Source organism: Poecilia latipinna, unplaced genomic scaffold (assembly GCF_001443285.1).
Source record: "Poecilia latipinna isolate Pla-1442-1.1 unplaced genomic scaffold, P_latipinna-1.0 Scaffold15, whole genome shotgun sequence".
Taxonomy (NCBI): Eukaryota; Metazoa; Chordata; class Actinopteri; order Cyprinodontiformes; family Poeciliidae; genus Poecilia; species Poecilia latipinna.
In genome coordinates, this window is record NW_015112631.1 from 1002354 (window position 1) to 1026684 (window position 24331).

At 40.7% G+C, this 24331-nt stretch overlaps 2 protein-coding genes and 1 long non-coding RNA gene across 6 annotated transcripts in view; all 3 read left to right on the forward strand.

Moving 5' to 3' along the window:
• prx (periaxin) overlaps positions 1 to 13563 on the forward strand; it is a 32792-nt gene extending 19229 nt beyond the window's left edge. For 2 of the 3 annotated variants that reach the window (XM_015033121.1, XM_015033137.1), the window contains exons 8-9: positions 79 to 11363; positions 11552 to 13563. In XM_015033121.1, the coding sequence (XP_014888607.1) occupies positions 79 to 11363; positions 11552 to 11823 (11557 nt within the window). In that variant the 3' untranslated portion in view covers positions 11824 to 13563. Of the gene's footprint in view, positions 1 to 78; positions 11364 to 11461 lie in introns of all 3 variants that reach the window. The other variant, XM_015033128.1, reaches the window with a different exon arrangement.
• A 1545-nt stretch (positions 13564 to 15108) lies between these two features.
• Positions 15109 to 17653, forward strand: LOC106947877 (uncharacterized). The gene is made up of 2 exons (XR_001425057.1): positions 15109 to 15482; positions 17416 to 17653. It is a non-coding gene; the product is annotated as an uncharacterized LOC106947877 (long non-coding RNA).
• A 273-nt stretch (positions 17654 to 17926) lies between these two features.
• LOC106947863 (ABC transporter F family member 4) overlaps positions 17927 to 24331 on the forward strand; it is a 13613-nt gene continuing 7208 nt past the window's right edge. Inside the window, exons 1-2 of one of the 2 annotated variants that reach the window (XM_015033149.1) lie at positions 17927 to 19996; positions 22337 to 22470. In XM_015033149.1, coding sequence (XP_014888635.1) covers positions 18289 to 19996; positions 22337 to 22470 — 1842 coding nt within the window. In that variant the 5' untranslated portion in view covers positions 17927 to 18288. The remainder of the gene's footprint in view (positions 19997 to 22336; positions 22471 to 24331) is intronic. The other variant, XM_015033158.1, reaches the window with a different exon arrangement.

Consider the following 24331-nt stretch of genomic DNA (forward strand, 5'->3'; position numbering starts at 1 on the left):
AACAAATACTGTTCTGGTTGGATGTTAAATTCACATCCAGGTTTCTGCTTACAGTTCGGACTGTGGGTGTGTTTTCAGGTTCCCCCATATGAAAGCGAAAGGACGCACTGGTGCGGGAGGAAAACTGGAACTTGAGGAACAAGAGAGCATCCCTCCGTCTGAAATACCTGGAGCTAAAGTGAAAGCCAAAGGAAAGGGACACAAGTTTGGGATCGTATTTCCCAAGACGAAACACGCAAAGTCGGGTTCTTCCTCGGGAAGCGTGGAGCTCAGGCCTCCAGAGATAAGCATCCAGCCGCCGTCGGTGGAGGTCGGTTTGTCTGGAAAAAAAGACAAAGACGTGGAGAAGAGAGGCTCAAGGTTCAGCCCCCCAGATGTGGAGTTTGCCCTGCCCTCAGGAAAAGCCGAGGCGTCTCTGCCCAGCGTGAAGGGAAACGCGGAGATCAAGGCTCCTAAAGTAGACGTCAAAGGAGAAGCTGATGTTGGCAAGGAAGATGCAAAACTCAGAATACCAAAGTTGAAACTACCCAAAATCAGACTCTCACGCCACTCGGATGAGATTGACGGTGAAATCAAGGTGAAAGCGGAGGGAGTGAAAGTACCCGACATCAAAACCCCAACAACTGAAATTAGAGGTGATGGAGAATTTAGTGTTCCTAACGTGGAGGTCACCAAACCAAAAATTAAAGGAGACGTATCAGGAAAAGCTGCCTCAGTTCAAATACCTTTACTAGATATTTCTTTGCCAAAGGGAAAGTCTGACACAAGTTATTCAGTCCAAGGGCTTGAAGGAGCAGGGAAGTCAGAGATCAACATGCCTGCTATCAACATCTCTGTACCCGATGCTGGTCTGGAGTTTGATTCAGCTCAGAGAATTCCCGATGAAGTGGAGGGAACTGTGAAAGGGCCCAAAATCTCTCTGCCAAAGGTCGACATCTCCTTACCAAAGATGGAAGCTCCTGGTGTCGATATTAAAGGCCCAGGAGGCGGAGGAAAGTTCAACCCACCTTCTGTGGACGTCTCTTTTCCAACGATGAAATCGGACGGTGCGAATGTGGACATGGACTATTACGTTGGTGGTGACGGAAAGTTTAAGCTGCCTGATTTTGACGTAACTCTTCCTAAAATGAATTCATCAGACGCAGAAGGAGACATGGAAGTAGGATTCAAGTTGCCCAAAGTTGATTTAACTCTTCCAAAAAGCAACACAGGAGCAGCTGACGGTGAAGGAAAGGGAAAATTTCAGCTGCCATCTGTTGATGTCTCGCTGCCTAAACTGAAAGCAGGCAAAGCGGAAGTCGGCACTGAAGGCCAAAAAGTGAAAGGTGGCAAATTTGAAATGCCTGGTATTCCATTGGCTAAAGGAGAAATAAAGGGAGACATTGAGGGGGACAAATTCAAAATGCCTTCGATCGACGTGTCTCTGCCAAAACTAAAACCAGAAGGTCTCGTAAAAACCCCTAAGCTCGAGGTTGAAGGTGAAATTCCTGTGCCTTCTGTAAATATCTCTGTTCCAAGAGGAAAGGCAGAGGGCGATGTTGAAATAGGAAGTCCAGACACAAAAGGAGGAAAGTTCAAAATGCCTTCTGTCAACATCAGACTCCCAAAAATGGCAACAGCTGGGGCTGAGGTTGACATTAAAGGAGAGAAAACTACGCTGCCATCAGCAGATGTTTCTCTACCTAAACCCAAAGCTGAGCTCGACATTGAAGGAAAAGTCGAAGGAGGCAAATTCAACATGCCTTCTGTAAACATTTCTCTCCCTAAGATGAAACTTCCTGAAGGAGATGTGAAACTAGAAGCTCCCGAACTTCCAAAGATCGACCTTTCGCTTCCGACATCAAGGGAACAAGGCAGTGTGGATCTGGAGGGAAAAGGTGGCGCCAAATTTAAGATGCCAACGTTTGACATCTCATTGCCTAAGGGGAAAACTGAAGACAGAGAACTAGATGTTAAAGACCCTGCAGTCAAAGGAGGAGCAAAATTCAACATGCCATCTCTTGACATCTCTCTCCCTACAATAAAACCACCTGAGGGGGGAACTGACATCGACATTGAAGGTCCTGAATTTAATATCAAATCACCTACTTCTACTGTCAATTTAAAAGGAACCGGGATCAAAGAAGGGAAAATGAATTTGCCTACAAAAGATATTTCTCTTCCAAAAGAAAAAGTAGAGGGGAAGATAACTGTTGAAGGAAAAGGAGGGAAGTTAAAGATGCCTTTGCTTGATGTGTCCCTTCCGAAAGTGAAGATGCCTGAGGAGAACATTGAAATCGGAGGACAGTCTGCTGACATCTCACTTCCAAAAGGACAATTAGCTGTGGACATAGGAACTAAAACTAAAGGAGGGCATTTTCATTTACCCTCAGTTGATGTTTCCCTACCTAAAATAAAATCAAAGCGAGGTGAAATCAACATCGAAGGGCCAGAAATTATAAGTGGAGAAGTAAAAGCACCAACTATCGACATCTCCCTACCACAAGGAACACTGGAAGCTGACGTTGATTTTGATGGTGAAGGTAGCATGGCTGGATTCAATGTGCCATCTGTAGACATTGACTTACCCAGTGTTAAAATTCCAGAAGGAGACGTAAACTTTCAAGGTCCAAAAGTCAAAGCTGACAAATTTGAAATGCCCAGAATTGATCTCTCATTGCCTAGAGGGAAAAAACATGGAAACATTGATATTGACATCTACTCTGGAGTAGATGGAAACTTTGAAATACTTTCTGGTGATGCTAAACTTCCTAAAGGAAAAGGCAAATTTGGCGTAAATATTAAAGGACCGGAGGGAAAAGCAGGAAAACTCAAAATGCCCAAATTTAAAGTTTCAGCTCCAAAATTGGACGTACCAGAAGGTGACATCAAAGTGCAAGGACCAGACATTAAAGGAAAGATTGAAATGTCAGCTGTTGACATTTCACCTCCTGAAGGAACAATAGAAGGAGATCTTGACAGTCATGGAGCAAAAGGAGCCAAATTTCACATACCTTCGTTAAATATTAACCTTCCAAAGATAAAATCCAGAGAAGCTGGCATTGACGTTAAAGGGCTTAAAGGTGAAGGAAAAACATTTGACGTGCCATCAATGGATATTTCAGCACCTAAAATAAAATCTCCAGAGGTAGATGTCGGCCTCCAGGGTCCAGATGTTGACATTTCACTTCCAAAACCAAAAGCCGACTTTGAGATTGATGTTAAAGACGCTGAAATAAAAGGAGGAAAGACAAAAATGCCAACATTTGACATTTCAATGCCAAAGGTAAACTTTCCTGAAGGTGAAGTCAAAGTAAAGGGTCCTGACTTCAAGGGCAAGAAGATTGAGATGCCAGACATTGATATTTCGCTGCCTAAAGGAAAATCAGATATAGAAACTGATGGGCATGGCTGGAAAGGCGGGAAGTTTCACATACCCTCTGTTGATTTTTCTCTACCAAAGATAAAAGCTAAAGGACCAGAGGTCAACGTAGAAGGGCCTGAACTTAAACAAGGAGACATCAACATGCCTGACATTGACCTTTCTCTTCCAAAAGGAAAAGTTGATATCGACCTCAATATCGAAAGTACTGAAGTAAAAGGAGGAAAATTCAAAATACCCAAATTTGATATTTCCCTTCCAAAGACAAACCTTACAGAGGGCCATGTTGACATTTCTCTACCCAAAGTAAAAGGAGAAGTTGACATTGATGGTCACATGGACAAAGAGGCCAAATTTCAGCTGCCCTCTCTTGATGTTTCTCTCCCTAAATTAAAAGCAAAAGGAGCTGACATTGATCTCGAAGGTCCAAACCTAAAAGGCGACATCACACTACCAAAGGGCAAAGTGGAGTGTGATCTGAGCCTCAAAGGCCCTGATGTAAAAGGAGGATTTAACTTGCCAACTGTGGACATCTCATTTCCCAAAGGAAAAACTGGTGGAGACTTTGATGTTGAAAGTTCAGAGATAAGAGGTGGAAAGTTAAAAATGCCAAAATTTGATGTCTCCTTGCCCAAAGTAAGTCTTTCAGAGGGTGATATCAGAATAAAAGACCCAAATATCAAGGGAGAGAAGCTTGACATGCCAGACCTTGATATATCAATCCCTAAAGGAAAAGCAAAAGGAGAAATTGAAGCCGGAGGACATGCCGGTAAAGGAAGCAAGTTCCAAATGCCCTCAGTTGACATTTCTCTTCCTAAAATAAAAGGTAAAGGACCAGAGCTGAGTGGTGAAGTTCAAGGCGGAAAGGTAAATTTGCCTTCAGTGGATGTTTCTGCACCTAATCTGAAGTCTCCTGAATTAAATGTTGGTCTTCAGGGTCCGGATGTGAATGTTGACGTTTCACCATCATCATTTAAAGTGGAGGGTGATGTTAACACTGAAGGAGTGGACATAAAAGGAGGGAAGTTCAAGATGCCAAAATTCGACGTTTCTTTACCAAAGATTACGCTCCCAAAGGTTGATTCCAACATTGAAGGAACAGAGATTAAAGGAAAAACAAAAATTACAACTGGTGATATTTCACTTCCAAAAGCTAAGGGACCAGAGGTCAACTTTGAGGGTCCTGAAATTGAAGGTGGGAAGATAAATTTACCATCTCTTGATATTTCACTTCCCAAAACACAGTCTCCTGATATAGATGCTAGTCTCAAGGCCCCTGATCTAAAGGGAGGAAAAATCAAAATACCTGCTGTTAATGTCTCCCTCCCCAAAGGAAAGGTCGATGGTGACTTTGATGTGGAGGGCCCTGAGATGAAGGGTGGGAAGTTTAAATTACCAAAATTTGATATCTCCTTACCAAAGGTTACCAACCCAAAGACTGATGTCAGAGTTGAAGGGCCAGACATGAAAGGAGAAATGGAAGTACCATCTGCTGATATTTCACTGCCCAAACCAAAGACAGATGTAGAGGTTGATGTAGGCAGTGGTAAAAGCAAGTTTCATTTGCCCTCGGTTGATATCTCTTTCCCTACAATCAAAGGAAAGGAAGCCAATGTTGACATTCAAGGACCTAAAATCAAGGGTGACATGTCACTCCCTAAAATCAAGTCTCCAGACATGGATATTGCCATCAAAGGCCCTGACATTGAAGGAGGAAAGGTTGATCTACCAAGTGTGGATGTTTCACTTCCTAAAGGTGAAATAGAAGGCAATGTCATGGCAGAAGGAATTGAAGTGAAAGGAGGAAAATTTAAGATGCCAAAATTTGATGTTTCTCTCCCAAAGATTACTGCCCCAAAGGTTGACATCAATGTAGAAGGACCAGATATGAAAGGGAAAATTGAGAAGCCGACCACTGACATTTCACTACCAAAAGCAGATGTAGATATAAATGTTGAAAGGGGTAAAGGGGGCAAATTTCATATGCCCACAGTGGATTTCTCTCTTCCAAGGCTCAAAGCAAAGGGAGCTGACATTGAGATTGAAAAACCTGACATCAAGGGTGATTTGTCTCTACCTAAAGTTAAGTGTCCAGAGGTAGATATCAGTCTTAGAGGCCCAGAGGTTGAAGTAGGAAAGGTAGTTCAATCAATCCCAGACATCTCATACCCCAAAGGGAAACTTGAAGGCGGCATAGAGGTTGAGGGCTCTGAGGTGAAGGGGGGTAAACTTAAAATGCCAAAAACTGACATGTCTTTACCAAAGGTTAATCTCCCTGAGGGTGATTTGAAGATAAAAGGCCCAGAGTTCAAAACAGGAAAAATTGAGTTGCCAGACATTGATTTATCACTTCCCAAAGGAAAAGTAAAAGGAGACATTGCAACTGAAGGACATGTTGGAAAGGGAGGCAAATTCCACATGCCAAACATTGACATCTCTCTTCCTAAAATGAAAACCAAAGGAACTGAGATAAATGTTGAAGGTCCAGAATTTAAGGGTGGAAAACTCAACATACCTGAAGCTAACATTTCACTTCCAAAAGAAAATATTGATGCCGACCTCAGCGTTGGAGGTCAGGAATTAAAAGGGGGAAAAGTAAATCTGCCCAAAGTTGATATTTCACTTCCAAAATTTAGTCTACCAGAGGGTGCTGTCAAAGTCAAAGGACCTGATGTTAAGGGAAAACTTGAAATCCCAGCCACTGATATCTCAACTTCTACAGGAAAAGTTGAGGGAGACATAGATATTCAGGGACAAAGTGACAAAAAAGGCAAGTTTCAACTGCCCTCAATAGATGTCTCTCTTCCTAAAATAAAAACAAAAGGAGTTGATATGGATATTGAAGTATCCAAACCCAAAGGTGAAATATCACTTCAAAGTGGACAATTTGAGGGTGATTTAAATGTTGAAGGACCTAAAGTTAAAGGTAGTAAACTTAAAATGCCCACATTTGATGTCTCGTTGCCCAAAGTCAATCTTCCAGAAGGTGAGCTGAAAATGAAAGGACCTGAAATGAAGGGAGGAAATATTGATATGCCAGATGTTGACATATCGCTCCCAGGGGGTAAAGCAGGAGGAGAAATTGAAACTGGAATGCTTTCCAAAAAAGAAGGCAAGTTTCACATGCCTTCAATTGACATTACTCTTCCTAAAATAAAAGCTAAGGGGCCTCATGTAAATGTAGATGGTCCTGAAATTGAAGGAGGAAAAATCAAAATGCCTGCTGTTGACGTCTCCCTCCCCAAAGGAAACACCGATATTGACCTTGATGTTGAGCCCCCTGAGATGAAGGGTGGGACGTTTAAATTACCAAAATTTGATATCTCCTTACCAAAGGTTACTCTCCCCAAGGCTGATTCCAGTGTTGGAGGGCCAGACAGAAAAGGAGAAATTGAAGTACCAGCTGCTGACATTTCACTTCCAAAAGCAAAGACAGATGTAGAAACGAATGTCAACACAGGTATAAGCAGCAAGTTTCACATTCCCTCGGTTGATCTGTCCCTTCCTAAAATCAAAGGAAAGGGAGATGTTGATATTCAAGGGCCTAAAATCAAGGGTGATTTATCGTTTCCTAAAGTCAAATCTCCAGAAGTAGATGTCAACCTCAAAAGCCCAGAGGTTGAAGGAGGGGAAATTAACTTACCAGCTGTTGATATTTCACTCCCCAAAGGAAAAGTCGAAGGTGACTATGAGTTTGAGGGTAAGAAGGGTAAGTTTAAAATGCCAAAAATTGATGTGTCTTTACCGAAGGTGAGCCTTCCTGAAGGGAATGTTAAAATTAAAGGCCCAGACATCAAGGCAGGAAACATTGAGATGCCAGACATTGATTTATCTCTTCCAAAACCAAAGGTTGAAGGAGAAATTGACACTGATGCTAAGAAAGGAGGCAAGTTTCATATGCCTTCTTTGCATCTTCCTGACATGAAAGCAAAGGAACCGCAAGCCAACATAAAAGGTCCTGAAATTGATGTTGATATCAAGGGTCCAGATGTAAAAGGAGGAACAGGTGGAAAGTTCCACATGCCAACTCTTGACATAAATATACCCAAATTTGATCTGGACCAAAGCCTTCCATCTGGGTCAAAGGATAACGGCCTTAAAGTCGACATCAGTGGACCTGATGCATCTGGAGATTTGGAGATGTCGGGTCTGAAAGGTGATCTCAAACAAGCCCAACTGAAGGTTAAGACTGAAGATGTAGAAGGTCAAGGTGCATCATTGAAACTTCCCTCAGTCAAGCTACCAACAGTTGACATCTCAGCCCCAAAAGTGGATCTAGACTTTGGCCTTAACAAACCTAAAGGTGATGATATTGAAGTTGAACTTTTGAAAGCAGAGGGAGGAAGACCTTCCTCAGGTGGCAGCTTTGATTTGCCTGATGTCTCACTCAAAGTGCCTAGTTTCACTTTCCCCCGGTTTGGTGTAAAGTCAAAGAGTGGTGATTTGGAGGCATCTGGACTCAAGGGAGATATTTCCCTCCATCCACCAAATGTCGAAGGAGAGATGAGGGCACCATCAGTGGAATTTGATGGGGATGGAAAAGTCAAAATGAAGAAACCAAAAATAAAAATGCCTTCATTTGGAATATCTAAAAAAGATACAGATGTATCAATGTCTTGTCCTGATGTGGATGTTAACCTGAAAAAAGGAAAAGCTGACCTTCCTCACCTGGATTTCAGGATTGAGAGCCCAGACAAGGCAAAACATAAAGTAAAGTTTCCAAAGTTCAAAATGTCATCTCCAAAGGTTCAACTTCCAGAAGGAGAGGTTGTTGCTAAAGGGGAAGCTAAAGTGGATAGAAAGAGTGGCTTTCATGCACCTGATGTCACTCTCAAGTTACCAAAGTTCTCAATCCCAGGATTTGGCTCCAAAGAAAACGATTTAGGTAAACCAAGTAGTGAACTTCAAGACCAGGGCAAAGTCAAGATGCCTTCCGTTAAGCTGTCACTCCCAGAGGCTAAAACACCAGAGATGGAGGTTCTTCTACCTAAAACAGAAGTTAATGTTTCAGAAGCAGATATTAAAGGTTACGAAGGAAACCTTAAAATTCCCAAAATGCCTAAGATTGATGTTTCTATACCCAAAGTAGACCTTGATGTGTCTCTCCCAAAAGGTAAATCCCAAGAGATTGAAGGACCAGATATAGAACTTAAAGGAGGTGACGGAAAATTCAAAATGCCTCAAGTAACAATGCCAACTTTAGATATAAGTCTTCCTAAAGGAAAACCTAAAGATCTCAATATACCTAAAACTGAAATAGAGGGTGATGGAGGGAAGTTTAAAATGCCTTACGTCAAAATGCCCACTGTTGATATAACTCTACCAAAGGCTGATATTTCACTGCCAAAAGCAGAATTGGAAGCCCCTGAAATTGAAATGGAGGGGACTGCAGAGCAAAAGTTTAAAATGCCCAGGGTTGACATCTCTCTTCCAAAGGGTAAACTCCAAGGGAATGAGGCACCTGAAACGGATGGAGAAAGAGGAAAAATCAAAATGCCTCACATAAAGATGCCACATGTTGATATCTTTCTCCCCAAGGGAAAAATTGAAGGTCCAGATGTGGAAATCAAAGGAGAAGGGGGAAAATTCAAGATGCCACAAATCAGCATGCCCTCTGTTGATGTTTCACTTTCTAAAGGAAAAGTTGAAGGTCCAAATGTTCAGATAGAGGGCACTTCTGAAGACAAAGTCAAATTACCTCAATATAAAATGCCAAATGTTGAGGTTTCTCTCCCCAAGGGACAGATTGAAGGTCCAGATGTAGAGCTCAAAGGAGAAAAGGGAACTTTTAAGATGCCCCAGATTGGTATGCCATCTGTTGAAATAACCCTTCCCAAAGGAAAGGCTGAAGGTTTAGATATCGAAGGCAGTGGAGGAGCAAAATTCAAAACGCCATATGTAAAATTGCCGTCAGTTGACACATCCATATCTAAAGGAAAAACTGCTGACCCAGATCCTGGCATTACAGGAAATTTGGGAGGAAAATTCAAAGTGCCTCATGTAAAAATGCCAAATGTGGGTTTCTCAGTCAACAAAGGAAAAGATGGTCCAGAAGTGGAGATTGAGGGTGAAGGTGGAAAGCTTAAGATGCCACACTTTAGTATGCCTTCAGTTGATATATCATTACCCAAAGGAAGAATTGAGAGTCCTGATATTGAGATAGGAGGTACAGAGGGCAAAATAAAAATGCCTCACCTGAAAATGCCAAATGTTGACATCTCTTTACCCAAAGGTAATGCTGGCAAATTTGAAGGAACAGAGTTAAAAGTAGAGGGAAGCCTACCAGAAGTACCCTCTGGAGACATTTCTTTGCCAAAAGATAAAACTGCAGGCCTCAACACTGGCATTAAGAATGAAGGAGGAAAATTCAAGTTGCCAAAAGTTGATATATCTTTTCCCGAAGTAAAACCTTCTGTGGAAGCTCCAGAGTTGGACATAAAGAAAGAAGGACAAGCCAAGATACCAAATCTAAGTACCGACAGATCTAGTGGGAAAACTGAGGTAGAGGGTGGAACGATCAAACTACCCCATATAAAGATGCCTGAAGTTGATATTTCCCTTCCTAAAGGTAAAGGTAGTGAAGTCCCTACTATGAAGATGGAAGTTACAGGTCCAGATGCCAAACTTATGAAGGGAAAAATATCAATGCCAAAGGATAAAATACCCAAACCTGAGCCTGGGTTACAAGTGGTAACTCCAGATCTGAAGGCCGATTTAAATATTGAGGGAGAGAGCAAAGGTATAAAACTGAAAATGCCAACAATAGATATCGAAGGTCCAAAAGAAGATGTAGAACTGGACATAGGATTTCAAAAAGGGGAAGTTAAGATGGACAAGAAAAAAATTGTATTACCAGACCTGGATCTAAACACATCAGGAGCCGACAGCAAAGTTAAGAAGGGAAAGAAGGGTAAAAAATTCAAGATTGGAGTGCCAAAAATGAAAGGTGTTGAAGATGTAACCGCAGAAGTAAAGCACAGTGAGGATGTTGATGTCAAAAACAATGGCCATGCAACTGATAAATGTCAAGTTAACATCACAGCACCAGAGGTGACGTTACCAAGCGTTAGTCTCAAAACAGGCTCAGGTACCAATGGAGGCCCGGCATCTTCCAGTAAAGAAGTCAAAGTACCTAGAATACCTGATATAGAGTTTGATATTGGTACATCACAAGATGAAGATGATGACAAAATAGAAACGGAGAAGAAAGTCAAGATCCCTAAATTTGGGGTCCCATTACCCTCCATCTCATCTCCTGAAGGAAGGATGGATATCCACGGACCAGAAATTCGGTATGAGGGTCCTAAAATGCCCAAAGTAAAGAAAGCGGTTTTTGTTTTGGTGAATCCAAATGAAACAGAGCAGGCATCTGCAAGCATTATCCCCCCAAACAAGAAGACAGCAGCTGAAGCTGAGTCAGAAGATGTCAAAGTGAAGATCCCCAAAATCAAAAAGAAGTCAAGCTTTGGGAAGTCTAAAGATAAATCTGAAAGAGATGCAGAGGAAGAGGAAAAGTCAAAAGGTGCAAAGATTAAAATGCCCAAAGTTTCATTTTCGTCAGGCAAATCAGGGTCTGCTGATGTCACTTCGAAGGCAGACAGTTCAAGTCTCAATGGAGAAAAAGCTGAAACTCATCACAAGGATGATAAAGGGACATTCGGGGGCAAAATCAAACTTCCAAAGGTGGAGTTTACTAGTCTGTACAGCAAGATGGCATCAGGGGATAAAATAGGAAAGGACTCTTCATCAGAAGTAAAGGGTGACCTCCAAGGGGCTGAAACTCCAGACAAAATGGCCTTAAAGGAAGTGGTGTCATCTCATGCCCGAACGGAGATGTTGGATAGGGACAGTTCAGAGTCTCCACTGGGTTTTGGTCCAGAGTTCACATCAACAAAGGTTCAGATGTGGAGCGAGGTGGAGAGCAAAAGCAAAGAGGGAGAGGAAAAGGAATCTACCTCCTGGTTCAAGGTCCCCAAGTTCACATTGAAGCCCCATGCCACAGGTAGGAGCAGACCCACCAGCAATGATCATTTGTAGTATCTACAGGATGTTCCTGAACCATTAACATCTCTCTTCCTGATTTGTTTTCTCTTACTGAAGACAAAGTTTCCTTTCAGTCCTGATTTCATCACTTATCCTCCGCACTCTTCCTTGCTTCCTCTCGCATCTGTCCCTGTCTCCTGACCCCAGGCTTCCTCCAGATAACCCCGGAGGGCTCCCCTCTTGCCCAGCGCAGGGGCGAGCTGGGAGGGGAGGTGGACGTCTCTGGGTCCTTCTGTCTCCACACCTCAGGACTCGACTTCGCCAGACAGCAAATGTCCGAAGAGCACCAAGTCTCTTCCACAGAGGAGGGAACCGTCACAACGGTCACCAAGACGACGAGAATCACCAGACACCTGGTTACCACTGAGACTCGGACCGGCGAGTCTTCAGTAACTACTCACCAAGTGTCAGACTTTTAACTACTGAGAATGCTGTACTGATATCTTAAATAACTTTTGGTTTTCTTTGTTTTTGTGTTTTTTTAGACTGATGAGGTTGCAGTGTTATTTTAATGTGGGGGAAAATGAAAGTTTATCTTTTATATTTTAGGAGGTCAGGCATGATTGTGATGAACTACAAGGTCTTTTTATCAACCAGCGTTACTATCAGTATTACAACTAAAGAGTAATATATACCAGTTTTGTTTTTGTTTTTCATTTGACTATTTTTGTTCATTTAGTTTTGTTAGGTTTGTCCTAATTATTTATCCAGTTTTGTTCAGTTTTGATAAACACACTAAATATCAACACGTCATCAATTATTTATTTTTGTTTATTCAAAGTGCGAATAACTTTACGCTCACCAGCAGAGTCGATGCAGTTCCAACAAGTCTGAACCGGAAGTGAGCCGCACCACTGAACCGCCATCTTGGTAGGCAAGTCCAGCACAAAGCATAGATGAACCAACAAAAAGAAAGCAGAGTACTCGAGAAATTGTTTTTATATTTTTATAAGTTAGAAAGGAACAAGGTGAGAGCTAGTTCTAAGCTTGTGCCTTGTTTGTTGTTGTCATAGCAACTGTCATGAAAGATACGTTACCTACCAAGATGGCGGTCAGCTACAAAGTTCCCGGAAGTGTGACGTCACATGAGAACTATACATTGTACCAGATTTTTTTTTTTCATTTATGCTGATCAATCAGAAAATATACTGGATAGATTTATGTAAATATCTCTATATTATAGCGTTTTGTTTTTTTGTTTTTTTAAGCATTGTCCCTTCAAAATGTAATTATTTTCATATTCACCAGAGTTGGGTTTGTTTTTTCTTTTTAATCTGAAGATCTCTTTTGTTGGTGTTGCAGTAAAAGTGTGAGGTTATAAAGATGATAGGCTGTTATTTTCTACGTAGATATATACTGAAGGCATTTAGTTGGTGCTACGTCCCAGAGTTTACCGCTGTGTGTACGCAGGATGCTCTGGACTCTTCTGCTCTGTGACCTCTGACCTTATAGTGGCAGATTTCTCTCAAACATTTAGGTCAACATGCTGCTAGCCTCTTTATATTTATATTTTCACTTTGCATCACCTGGAAATTATTCAACAGTCTCATGATGGAGATTTTATTGTTGTTGCAAAAACGTAAAAATGAGGCGATGGGAATTTAAGGGATTTAATTCAAAGAGTTCAACACAAAAAGGAACTGTAGATCTTATTTTTGGCTGCTACAATGAAACTAATTAAGGAGTGGCAAGCTTTAATTTGCTCAAAAGCCAAAGTGTAGCTTAATGTGTTTTGTGTGGTTAGTGCTACATAATAATATAAGAAGTGCCTTTAACTGTTACCTTTATAAAACTGTCTGCCAGTAAGTCAATATATTCACCATTTTCATTTCTAAAATGAGGAAATACTGTTTAGATCAGAGAAAGCGATATTCAAAATGTCAGCTGTAAAATATTTAAAGCATCTGAGAGCAAAATTGTGCTTTTCATTTGATTGTTGTTTAGTTTTCCTTTGGTAACTGAAAGGAAGCAACGTTTAGCAGGGGAAAAATGTTTTTTAAAAAGCAAAGTAAAGTCAAGATAACATTGGGTCGGCTCTACAGGTGTTTTTACCTTTCTGGATGAATGAGGTGATCACATTTTCTCTTGGATTTTCAGATTTTCAGAACTAAGTGTTGTGCCAGAGCTGCATTGGAAAGACAATAAAATATTCACTCTTTTTGTTGTTTTTTTTATTGCCATCTTCTTGATGAACAATGAATGTCAGGGTAGCAAAGCCAACATTTAGGGGAAGAAACATTTAAGTTTCCATTAAAACAGATTTTATTCCATCTGAAAATTCATAAATGCCACAATTCGTATGTTTAGTCAAAAACCGATTTAAATATCTGAATGGAATTAGTGAAGCTAATTTTATGTTAGAACGGCTTGCCATAAAGGCGGCACGTACTGGCGTCCAGGCTACGTCACATCGATGCAGTAATTCATGCAAAAGGAGCCCCAACCAAGTACTGAAGACATAGAAATGACAGTCTCAGTTTTATTTATATATATATATGTATACTATTAATAGTATGCTATATTCTAATTTTCTGAGACAGAATTTCTTTTTTGGGGGGAGAATTACTATCTATTAATCCCCCTATCTAGAAACCATATTAATCAAAAGTGATATTTTGTGTGTTTTATTTTCTGAAACTAGTGACTTCCGCCTGATCTTTCTAGCTGTACCTGAATGAATGAAGAGTCAGATAAAATCTGTGCAGCCCATCATGGAAAACTACACACGGATGCATGACGTCTTCCGGCGGTGTGTGTGTTTTGCAGCTCGTCTTCAGCGATGACGCAGTGAAAACGTATCTCCGCAATGTGTGTGTCTGAGAAGGATAAAAACTGATCTATGAGGAGCAAACAGTGCCACAGTCAGGGGGAAATGAAAAGGTTTGTCTGCAGTGTCACCAGCTGCACTTCCACATGGAAAACTCAAGATTGTTCTTAATTTTAACTGTTTTTTTTTAAAGTAACACTTTGTGTTTTTGTTAGAATATAACCTATTTTAATTATGATTTTTAGGTCATTTTATATACATGTGTATTGTACTTTCTGAGATGTTTAGTTCAAAATTATTCATAATGGCAAATTTACAGTTAAAATTATTTTCTTTCAGCGATGAAGTTTGTTTTTTCTCAAACAATCCAAGATTAATCTCAAGATTTCTGAGGGTGTTCAAGAAAATTTCTATGATTAATCAAAATTTATTTTGAGTTTTTTTTTTCCAATTATAACTTCAAATTCTTAAATTTCCAAGTGTTATCTTTTTTAGAACTTTTCTGAGATTAATTTCAAAAGTTCAGAGTTTTTCTTTATCTAATTTTTTTACATTTAAAACTCAGACATTTCTGAGGTTTTTAACTTGAGTTTGAAGATTTTTGACTTATGAAACTAAGAAATTTCCAATTAATTTTTTTACATTGCGACTTTTGAAAAGTTTTCTAGTTCTTAAGCTTTTTATGTTTTTTCTAGATTTTTTTTTCAGATTAATATCAACTTCTAGTGAATTTTAATTACTATTTTTTTTTCACAAAAATTCTGAGATTAATCTCTAGATTTTAACGGACTGATTCCCTGTTTTAATGTCCATATAACCCGCCGTTGTATATTCCAGCTGCGATCGCCCATTTGAGGTAAAAAATAAAAAGCCTCCACTTCCGCGTGGCATTAACAACCCGTCATACACTTCCGCTGGCCTCACCTCTCCCTGCCATCTCTCCTCCCATCGGTGAGTGGGCTGCAGGTCCAACGCGCTCTCTGTCATCCGGCTGGCTGAGCGCACCGGAGGCGACTGAGGGACTGACTGCGGAAAGATGCGTCGATGCGCCCCGCAGAACCGCGGCGGATGAGGCGCTGCGCAGCGGCCGCAGGAGACGGAGGAACGGGTCCTTGGTGTGTGGTTACCCCGCTCTCTGACGGACCGGACCGGACGCTGATTTTCCTGATTCTGTGGCGTCAGTGGCGCAGGCCGACTGGAAATGATGCGATCCCAGTTCAGGATGCTCCACCAGCTTCCTCTGTAAACAATGAAGATGTGGAAGGACGTTGAATAAATGATAATGAACTAAAATCCCTAACATCTGATCAGGTAAGAAACTGGAATCCGCTTTTGGAACCTTCTGTTCTGGATGTTCTGGTGGGGAAGCTACTGGTTTTACTGGTGGCTCATCTTAACACACTTGCTGCTGGTATGATACGTGGCCAACACCTGCCTTTGTCCCCGATGGTGCATGTTATAAAATCTGGATTTTACGCGTCTGCTGATGTCACATCTGATCTAAGTGGCACCAGGATGCGCAAAGTGTCAATTAAAACCAAATTAATGTTTTTTAACGACCCGGAACAGAACCACCGTGAAGTTTTCCACATTTTGTCTCAATATAACTGGGTATTTTAATTCGGATTTTACATGATGAAGGAATTGTGAAGTAGCTAAAGAGTTAATTATGTTCGTAGAAATATAAATATAAACTTCTGTCTTGAATTTTTAAAGTTGTGGTTCTAAAACAATATTCCAAGATTTGATATGGCTGAACTTTGACCAAAATTTTACTTTTTCTCCTTCATGCAAAACGCTGAGTATAGGGGAAATGAGTCCATGACCTGAACAGACGTAGTGAGACATGGTGGTGGCAGCATCATGCTATGGGAATGTGTTTAACAGGGATAGGGAAGCTAGTCAGTGATGGACGGCGTTAAACTTGTCATAGTAGTCGTCTTGCAATCGGAAGGTTGTGAGGTCCAGTGACTTGCTAATAGAAAAGCTAATTTTTGGTTTAGTGCTTTTTGCTAACTTTGAAAACATGTAGCACATTTAGCTTCCTTAAAATAAGTGTGCTGCCTCAAATCGACATCTACAGGGTTAAAAAGGTACTACTTATCCAGTAGTGGGTACGCTGAAGCTAATAGCAGAGCTAATGTTTCCTCTTATATTGATTCTAACTTTTAGGTTTAGCACACTTAGCTTCCTTTAAATAAGTGTGTTGCCTCAAATCCACATTACATGGTTATAACAGTTACATATTGGAACCCAGTGGTGGGCACATTTCCACTAATGTGTGAATCATTTGAGCTAATTTTTCCTTTTGCTAACTTTGAAAACCTTTAACTTAGCTTCCTATAAATGTTTCCGCATCAATTCTTAAGCACGAATTTACTCGACTGTTTAGTAAACTTTCCGTTGGAAGAAGTTTGACATTTGTGTTCGACTGTTAAGAAATCTTCAATTAGCTAGCCGTTTATAATCGTGTTTATTTTGAAGTGGGTGAGGAGCTATTCCGTTTCCTCTTCTTAGATTTGCTTTCTATTTTTTTTTCTAATAACATTATTACAAACAAGAAACATATAGGACCAAAATAAAACACAGACAATAAAAAACATAATATAAACAAATACTTAGGCATTATAGAACATAAATATAACTTCAATTTGAATTGACGTTAGCAACGTAGCCTTAGCTTTGTTGTGGCAAATGATAATATTGTTGTAATATTAATAGTGAACACATTCTCAAAGATCAATACACTTTAATTTCTAATGAATATTTAACACTGTAACTGGAAGACTAACTCAAAATAGATAAAATTACAACCAACAAATAAAATGTAGTATGAAGTTTCTAAACAAAATTGGCCTTCAATAAGGAGGGTTAGTTTAGACCAAAACACCAGACTGAAGAATTTTATCATCCAGCTTTTGGTAGAAAAATAAACCATCATGCAAATGGAAATTATGCAGCTTTGTTAATTCATCATGTAATTAATTGATCTATTGCCTAAATATTTTAGGCTAAGCTAAAGTTTGTTGGTTGTAATGTCACAAAATGTAAAAAGTTTGAATAATATGTCAACTTTTGGCAAAAATGAAAGCAAAACCAGATTTACATTTTGTTACATTCTGTAAATTCTGGTAAATCAGTTTGTAAATAAGACTCAATTTAATCTTGAAATGTCCTTTTTGTTCTTGGTGAATATTTATTTCTCCTTTGAGAGCTTTAACTGTTTTGTCCTGTTCCTCTGCAGCCTGGTTGCTCTGACAGCCCGATCGGCCCTGGAGACGCGAGTCCAGCTGACAGAGAGGTCAGAAGACATCGTCACGGCGCATCGGCGTGGAAGAAAACAAAATCCTCATTACCTCCGCTCTCATCAGCAGAGACAGCAGGACACGTAACCTGCTTGTTCCTCTGCTTTTACTCAGAGACTGAAGCTTTTCCACCATCAGAGGAAACTGCTAAGATGCAAGATTAAAAAGATCAGCTTATTGTTTTGGTTTTATTGTTGTCGGAGTTTCCAAAAGGGACATTTCGTCACGCACAGAGTGCTTTGTCTGAATTATTGGAGCTGCCGTGCCTTGAATCGAGATATGATTACTGAGTCTGGCAGCGTTTCTTCTCACAAATGAGAATTCAGCTCAACCTGAAAATCACTGCACTGAGTCAAACATCCAAATTAATTGAAAAACTGTTCCCCTGCTCGCCTGTGGGGGCGCTGCACCAAGAACGACTGAAAGAAACGACACAAAAACCTCTGAAAAGCAGCTTCCTCCACAAAATGTAAACAAAAACGGAGGTTTCACATTTTAGCAGTTGTAGGTTTTCTCTTTTGTCTTTAGGAGAATACCACAAGCCAGTTTACCCGCTAGACTCTTGTTTGTTTTGGTTGAAACAAACAAGAGTAACCAGAATGCCCTGCACTGTTTTCCACTTCCTGCTTTTGGAGCGGCCTTCGGTCCGCTTGGTGTTCATATATGCATTCAAACACGTTCAACCAAACCGAGGAGTTTTTTAGGTTCGCTGTTTTGGTCCGCATCAGACAAACGAGCCGAACTTTCTAAGCAAAAGAACTAATTAAAACGAACTAAACTGACTGGTGTGAGGAAACAACCATAAAACTTAGATGAGGCCGACAACAGGCGCCATGCTCCAGCAGAACAACAACAACAACTACCCCTGCCTGGGCATGTCGGACTGCCCCCGGGAGATGCTCCAGAGGTGCTCCAGAACCTCGCTGCCCTTCCCCAGCCGAGTAGAGCTGGGCCTGGGAGACCTGCCGCTGATCCGCGGCCTCCGAGCCTGGGCGCTGTGCTCCAGGAACCGCCGCAAAGCCGGCGGTCTGCTCGGTGGAGGTAAACCCCCGACCACCCCACCGCTGGGAGGTAGAGGGACGTCGACGTCCTGCCCGAGGCCTGCCGACGTGTACCTGAGTGGATACGGGTTGCCACTGGGCGTCGACGCCCGGCAGGCCGGGATCGGCGCGTTGGTAACGGTCGCCACGTTGAAGACGTCGGAAGGCGGCGGGAAGACGCAAACGCAATGCCTTTTCCTCCGGACGGAGAAAGGAAGCTGTTTATACTCAACCGCCAAGCCCGGTTCCGGTTCGACTTCCAGCACGGTCGGAGAGTGGTTGAGAGGAAAGCGAGAAGGATTAGGAAGAGGCGGAAGTGCGGAGCCGCCGCCGACAGAGGCCGCAGCGAACCGGGTCAGGGTGCGGTCCGGCCGCAGGTGGAGGAAGTCCGGCATCGGCCGGGAGAGGGGCTGCAAAACGCCTGAAGGAAAGCAGTCGGAGAGATTCGATGTTCCACCCGAAACCCGCACTCAAAAAAACAGCAAAGATGATCGAGAGGAAGCCGAAAGTCCGACAAGAAGAACGGCGATTGAGCTGGACCTGGACGGGAAGGAAGCAGAAGAGTTGGACTCCAAAAACGACTCGGCTGTTGATGAAGAGAAACTATCCGAAAGACTTCAGGAGAGGCAAAACTCCCCCATTCCTGACAGTAAAGCCAAACAAAACGAAGCAGAACCACAGAAGGAAATGGAGTTGAATTCTGCGGAGTCCTCCATTCCTATAGGGGGCGCTGGACCAAATGCAAAAGAAGAAATACAGTTGAATTCTGCGGAGTCCTCCATTCCTATAGGGGGCGCTGGACCAAATGCAAAAGAAGAAATACAGTTGAATTCTGCGGAGTCCTCCATTCCTGTAAGGGGAGTTGAACAAAACCCAGAAGAAGAAACGGAGCAGGAAGTACAGTTTAATTCTGTAGAGTCCTCCATTCCTGTAGGGGGTGCTGATCAGGACGTAGTCCGGGTTTTTTCAAACCAAAACCAATGTAAAGTTGAACATGAAGAGGAAACAAATATTAGCAGTGATGAGGAAACCAGAGAACCTCGTATTTTCCAAAAACGCGAGGAAAACAACAACTTTCAGGAAGAGGAAGTGGTTTTCTGTTCGCCTGTCAGACAGAAAAATCTCTCAATTTCTGAGAAATCTGAGAAACTAAAGGATGAGTGCACCTGCAGGAAGCTGGAGGATGAAGAGGAAAACACATCTACCTTGGTTTTTAATGCCTCCTCTAATCCTGCCCCTTCTCTGGCTTCCATGGCGACCAGTGGGGAAGAAGAGGAGGAGGAAGAGGAAGGCAGCCAAAAACAGAGCAGGAGTCCAAGTGGAGAGCTGGAGGAGAAGGCAGAGGAGGTGAGGGTCTCCTCCACTGAGGAGGAAGAGGAGGATGAGTTTGGGGTCTTCATGCAGGCAGAAGGAGACCCGACCTGGAGCGACGGGGTCAACATGTCCGCCTCGGAAACGTCTGGGAGCAGAGCGAGAATTGGTGAGGCCCAAACTTTATTATTTTATCATTCTCACTCTTCTTCTCCTGTGTTTCTCATCCTCATTTCTTTTTAAATCCAAAAACAAAGAGTAAAAGTTGTCAAACCACCTCGTGAGAAACCTCCAGCAACACTTGTGCAGAGTATTAGGAGCCATTTTAACCTTTTCTGATCCCTCAGGAATGCAGCGCGATGCAAAAACACAAAATCTTACCAAGCATTTTTAGCCTAGATTCTGGCTGCAACTATACACTTTTTTAATTTCCAATACAGACATCTGAGTTTTAGCATAAAGGACATTTTAAGTAAACAGCTGAATTTACTTAAAATGTTTTGGGATTTTTTTTTTTATGCAAACATAAATGTACAAAATTACAAACTTATCTCATATCTCTGCTGCATCAGCACACTTAAATACACCATTAGCTCCTCAAACATGTAAAAATTTAAACAACTTTAATTTGCTAAGTCAGAGCAGTTAGGAGTACAACAGCCAATGTAAAATAAATAAGAAAGAAACAAAACCAATAGGTTGACTACCGTGGTCAAACATGTAAAAAACAAATATGTTTAATTCAGAAGCGCAATTAGGAACTCTAAATGCAATGTAAACTAAATAATAGAGCACAAAGCAATTAGATTGAATAGATCTGATTAATGCATCAGTACTAGAGACGCAAATCTTTCGGGGTCTAAATGACCTTTAAATAGGGTCATTTAAATAACATTATTTGTTAAAAGGATATTATAATAATAACCTTATCAATAAGATAAGGTTATTATGCCTTATTATATTAAGAATAAGGTGTAATATTATCATTATAATATTATGTTATTGTTGTATTTTAAATTACCTTGTGGTTAAATAAAAAAAATCTGCAGAATGTTCCAATTATTTATCCAACTAATCGATAATTGAATTCAGTTTATTAATGTTGATCCTATTAAAAAGAAGTCAATTACACACATTCCAAATTACTCCTATCAATGCAGCACAGATCTGTTTATTGTGAGAAAACACAACAAAAATACATAGAAACCTGAATCTAGGAGTACTTTTCTATGTAAAAGAAAAAGATAGTTAATGGTGGCTTTAGTGGCTTCATAGGAGAAAAACAGCTAAACAGCTGACCTCTGAACTGGTTGAAATAACGGAAAATTATGCAAAATTGGTTGGAGAAGTTTTGCCTGAATTGGTGTAGCATACAGTTCAAAGAATAAATCAATTTAGAATTAATTGTCGGGTAATGATTTATTAGATTAAAACGAGTCCCAATCTGATAGCGTCCGCTTAGGCCGTTTATAAGTGTTGTAGTGCGGCCGCCATCCAGCTGGGGGCGCCGCTGGTCATCCTCCTTAAGCGGAGCCATCAATACAGCAATTAAAGATGGCGGCGGTTAAACCACATAGACTTATATTATGTCTATGTTAAACCAGAACAGAAAAGAGAAACTGTCCAACCGGAGTCCGTAGTGCGATTTAAGATTAATTTTATGCGGTTCTGTTTTAAAATGACACTCTACAAACTCCTTAAGGTAATTTTTGCTTTAATAACAGTCATTCAGATGTGCTTTATGACGGAAAACCGTTATTATTTTGTTGTTTTCAGTCAATATTTAATGCAGCTGAAAAACATGTTCAAATGTAGCGTTTCTGTTTTTTAATTCGGCATTTTACAAACAAAACAAAGAAAAGAAAAAGTAGCCCTTCGTGTTGTGGAAAAACTGTCGTTTCTCTTGATGCAACAGAAAACTGAAGTTTTTAAGACAGTTACGGCCTTTCAATTAATCGTGATTCGATCGAAAACTTTCTTCCCTGGTTTGTAGCCTAACAAGATCAAAACTAACAAGATCATAATTTAATTCCATCTAGCATTTTTTGATGAATACAACTTGATATTCCTCTACAAATATAGGTAATGTCTTTCTTTAGAAAGCACTTTCAGAGTGGATAAATTATTCTAGTCTGTCCTGACCTGGATTTTTGGCCGACTACTCCCTCTCACTACATGTTATTAATCTTTCAGAGTTGGGCTGGCGGAGGGGGAGGAGAAAAAGTGAGTCTAAGCTCCTGTTAGCCTCAGGTTATTGGGCAGTGAGAGAGGGAGAAACATTCACACAGAGGAAGTGTCAGGTGGATTCTTCATGCCTCGTCTGAGCCAGGGGGGAAAGTCAGAGGAATCGGAGGAAAAACTCAGCCAAATGTGGCCGTGAGGTGAAAAGGAACAGGCAGCAAGAAACACAATGAGAAAATGATTCAGAATTGGTTCTGACTCATCCAGAACCAATTTCAGCTGTAAACCTGTGAATTAAGCGTATAAATTGTCTATTTGTGTCTTCAAACAGCAGGTGGAGACGACACCTGGACGGCCTTCCCTCAGGAGCCGACAGGTGAGAGTGGAGGTGGCGTGGAGCGATGGTGGCCGGCCAACGCCGTGGAGGCGAGGAGAGACGGACCGCCAACCAATCACAGCCTGGTACGACTCTGGCTTCAAAACTTTGGCTAGACCAGTAGTCGATGGGCCACTTTTTGGTCCAGTCTTGGTTTTCAATGACACCAAGTTTTGAGTCTCTTACCAGCACTGATTCAAGTCAGACAGACAGTTTAGGTATATGTTATACATTTTCTGAGTCTGTTGAGTATTTCAGTTGTTATCTGATGACTCTGACTCTAACCCCCTAACCCTGTACCTAGTTTAGACAGAGTGGGAAATATGTATTATTTTTGGTCTAACAAAATTTAATGAACTCTGTTTTCGTCAGAGACTCAAAAGTTGGTTCAAATGAAGCCAAGAGGGTTCCCTTTGAAAAGATGCCAAACACTATGTTATAGACCTTTAACTAATGCCATCTAAAACGCCATTAGTCATGATTAATTATGATTAATCGTGATTAATTGATTATTGAAGTAATTGTCAACTGATTTACTAGTCAATTAGTTTTTAACTAGACTGTACAGGCTCCAAAAAGATTATTAATCCTGATTTATGATTGTGATTAATCGTGATTAATTGATAGTTGAAAAATCAATTTAGTCATCAATTAATCATTAACTAGAGTATACATTCAAAAACTATTACTTGTGATTAATCAATTATTGACATACTTATTAAGTTAGCAATTATTTAATTAAGTAGAATATACACTCAAAAATACCATTAACTGTAATTAAGCGATTATTGAAATGATCACAAACTAATTTAGTAATTCATTAATCACCTGATCAATTAAAATTAGGTTGATAATTTCCATTCTGATATTTGTTGAAGGGGAATTTTATGTAAAGGGGCTTCATAATCTATTTATTTATGGTTTTTGTTTTGTGTGGTTTTTATTTCCATTTTCTTTTGGTGTCATTTTTTATTCCAGTTCCACTGTTCAGTGTTTTTTTACAAAATGAAAGTTTATTGATCTGAGAGGGCGAACCAATCAATAAATTACTCGATAATTGCATCAAAACAACAACAGTATTATTGTTTATCCCAATAATAAAAACGTTGGGTGATCTCCGTTTAGAGCTAGTTTAAGGTTTCATCCACGTTTCCCTCCCGTCACCATGGCAGCGCCGCTCGTTGCGCCCGGCGACGGCGTTTTTGGGTTAGAAAGGAGTCTGGATGTTGTGCACCAACATTTGGAGCAGTCATAAAAGATGAAAGACGAAGCTGCGGGGGAAAGTCTCTGTGGACATTAAACACACAGAAAAAGATGCAGATGAAAAATGAGCCTTGTCCACAGAGGAGGGGGAGCCAGCTTTAAATTAAATGCTTCAAACTGCCAGGAAGAGTCTCTCTTCTTATTACATATGAGTAGGCCTGTCACGATAACAAATTTTGCTGAGCGATTAATTGTCTAAAAAATTATTGCGATAAACGATAATATTGACTAATAATGCATGCGATTTCCTGCCATAGATAGATGCACTTTATTTTCAAAAGAACACATAACACTGTACCTGATAAACTGAATAAACAAAACAACCAAAAACAAAAATAAAATGGACTCTCAGACTCCATTAACAAAAAACGTACTTGAATAAAAACTAAACAACATAAAGCCAAAGTAGAAATAAATACTCCATTCAACCAAAAGAGTGCAGATTATGAAGTCTGTATACTATGTTGCCCTACAATAATCACTAGATTTAAATGGAGAAGATGGGCACATCCGACTACCTGATGCAATAGTTCACACTACACGATTTTTTGCCCCCATTTTGCCCTTATGATTGTTGGCCGATCTAAGATTGTCGCTGGTGATTTCGTAACCGATCATCCTGCAGTGTGTGGTGTGTTACGGTGGATCGTCCTGGCCACTCCGATCTAAATCAGGGGTTTTCCC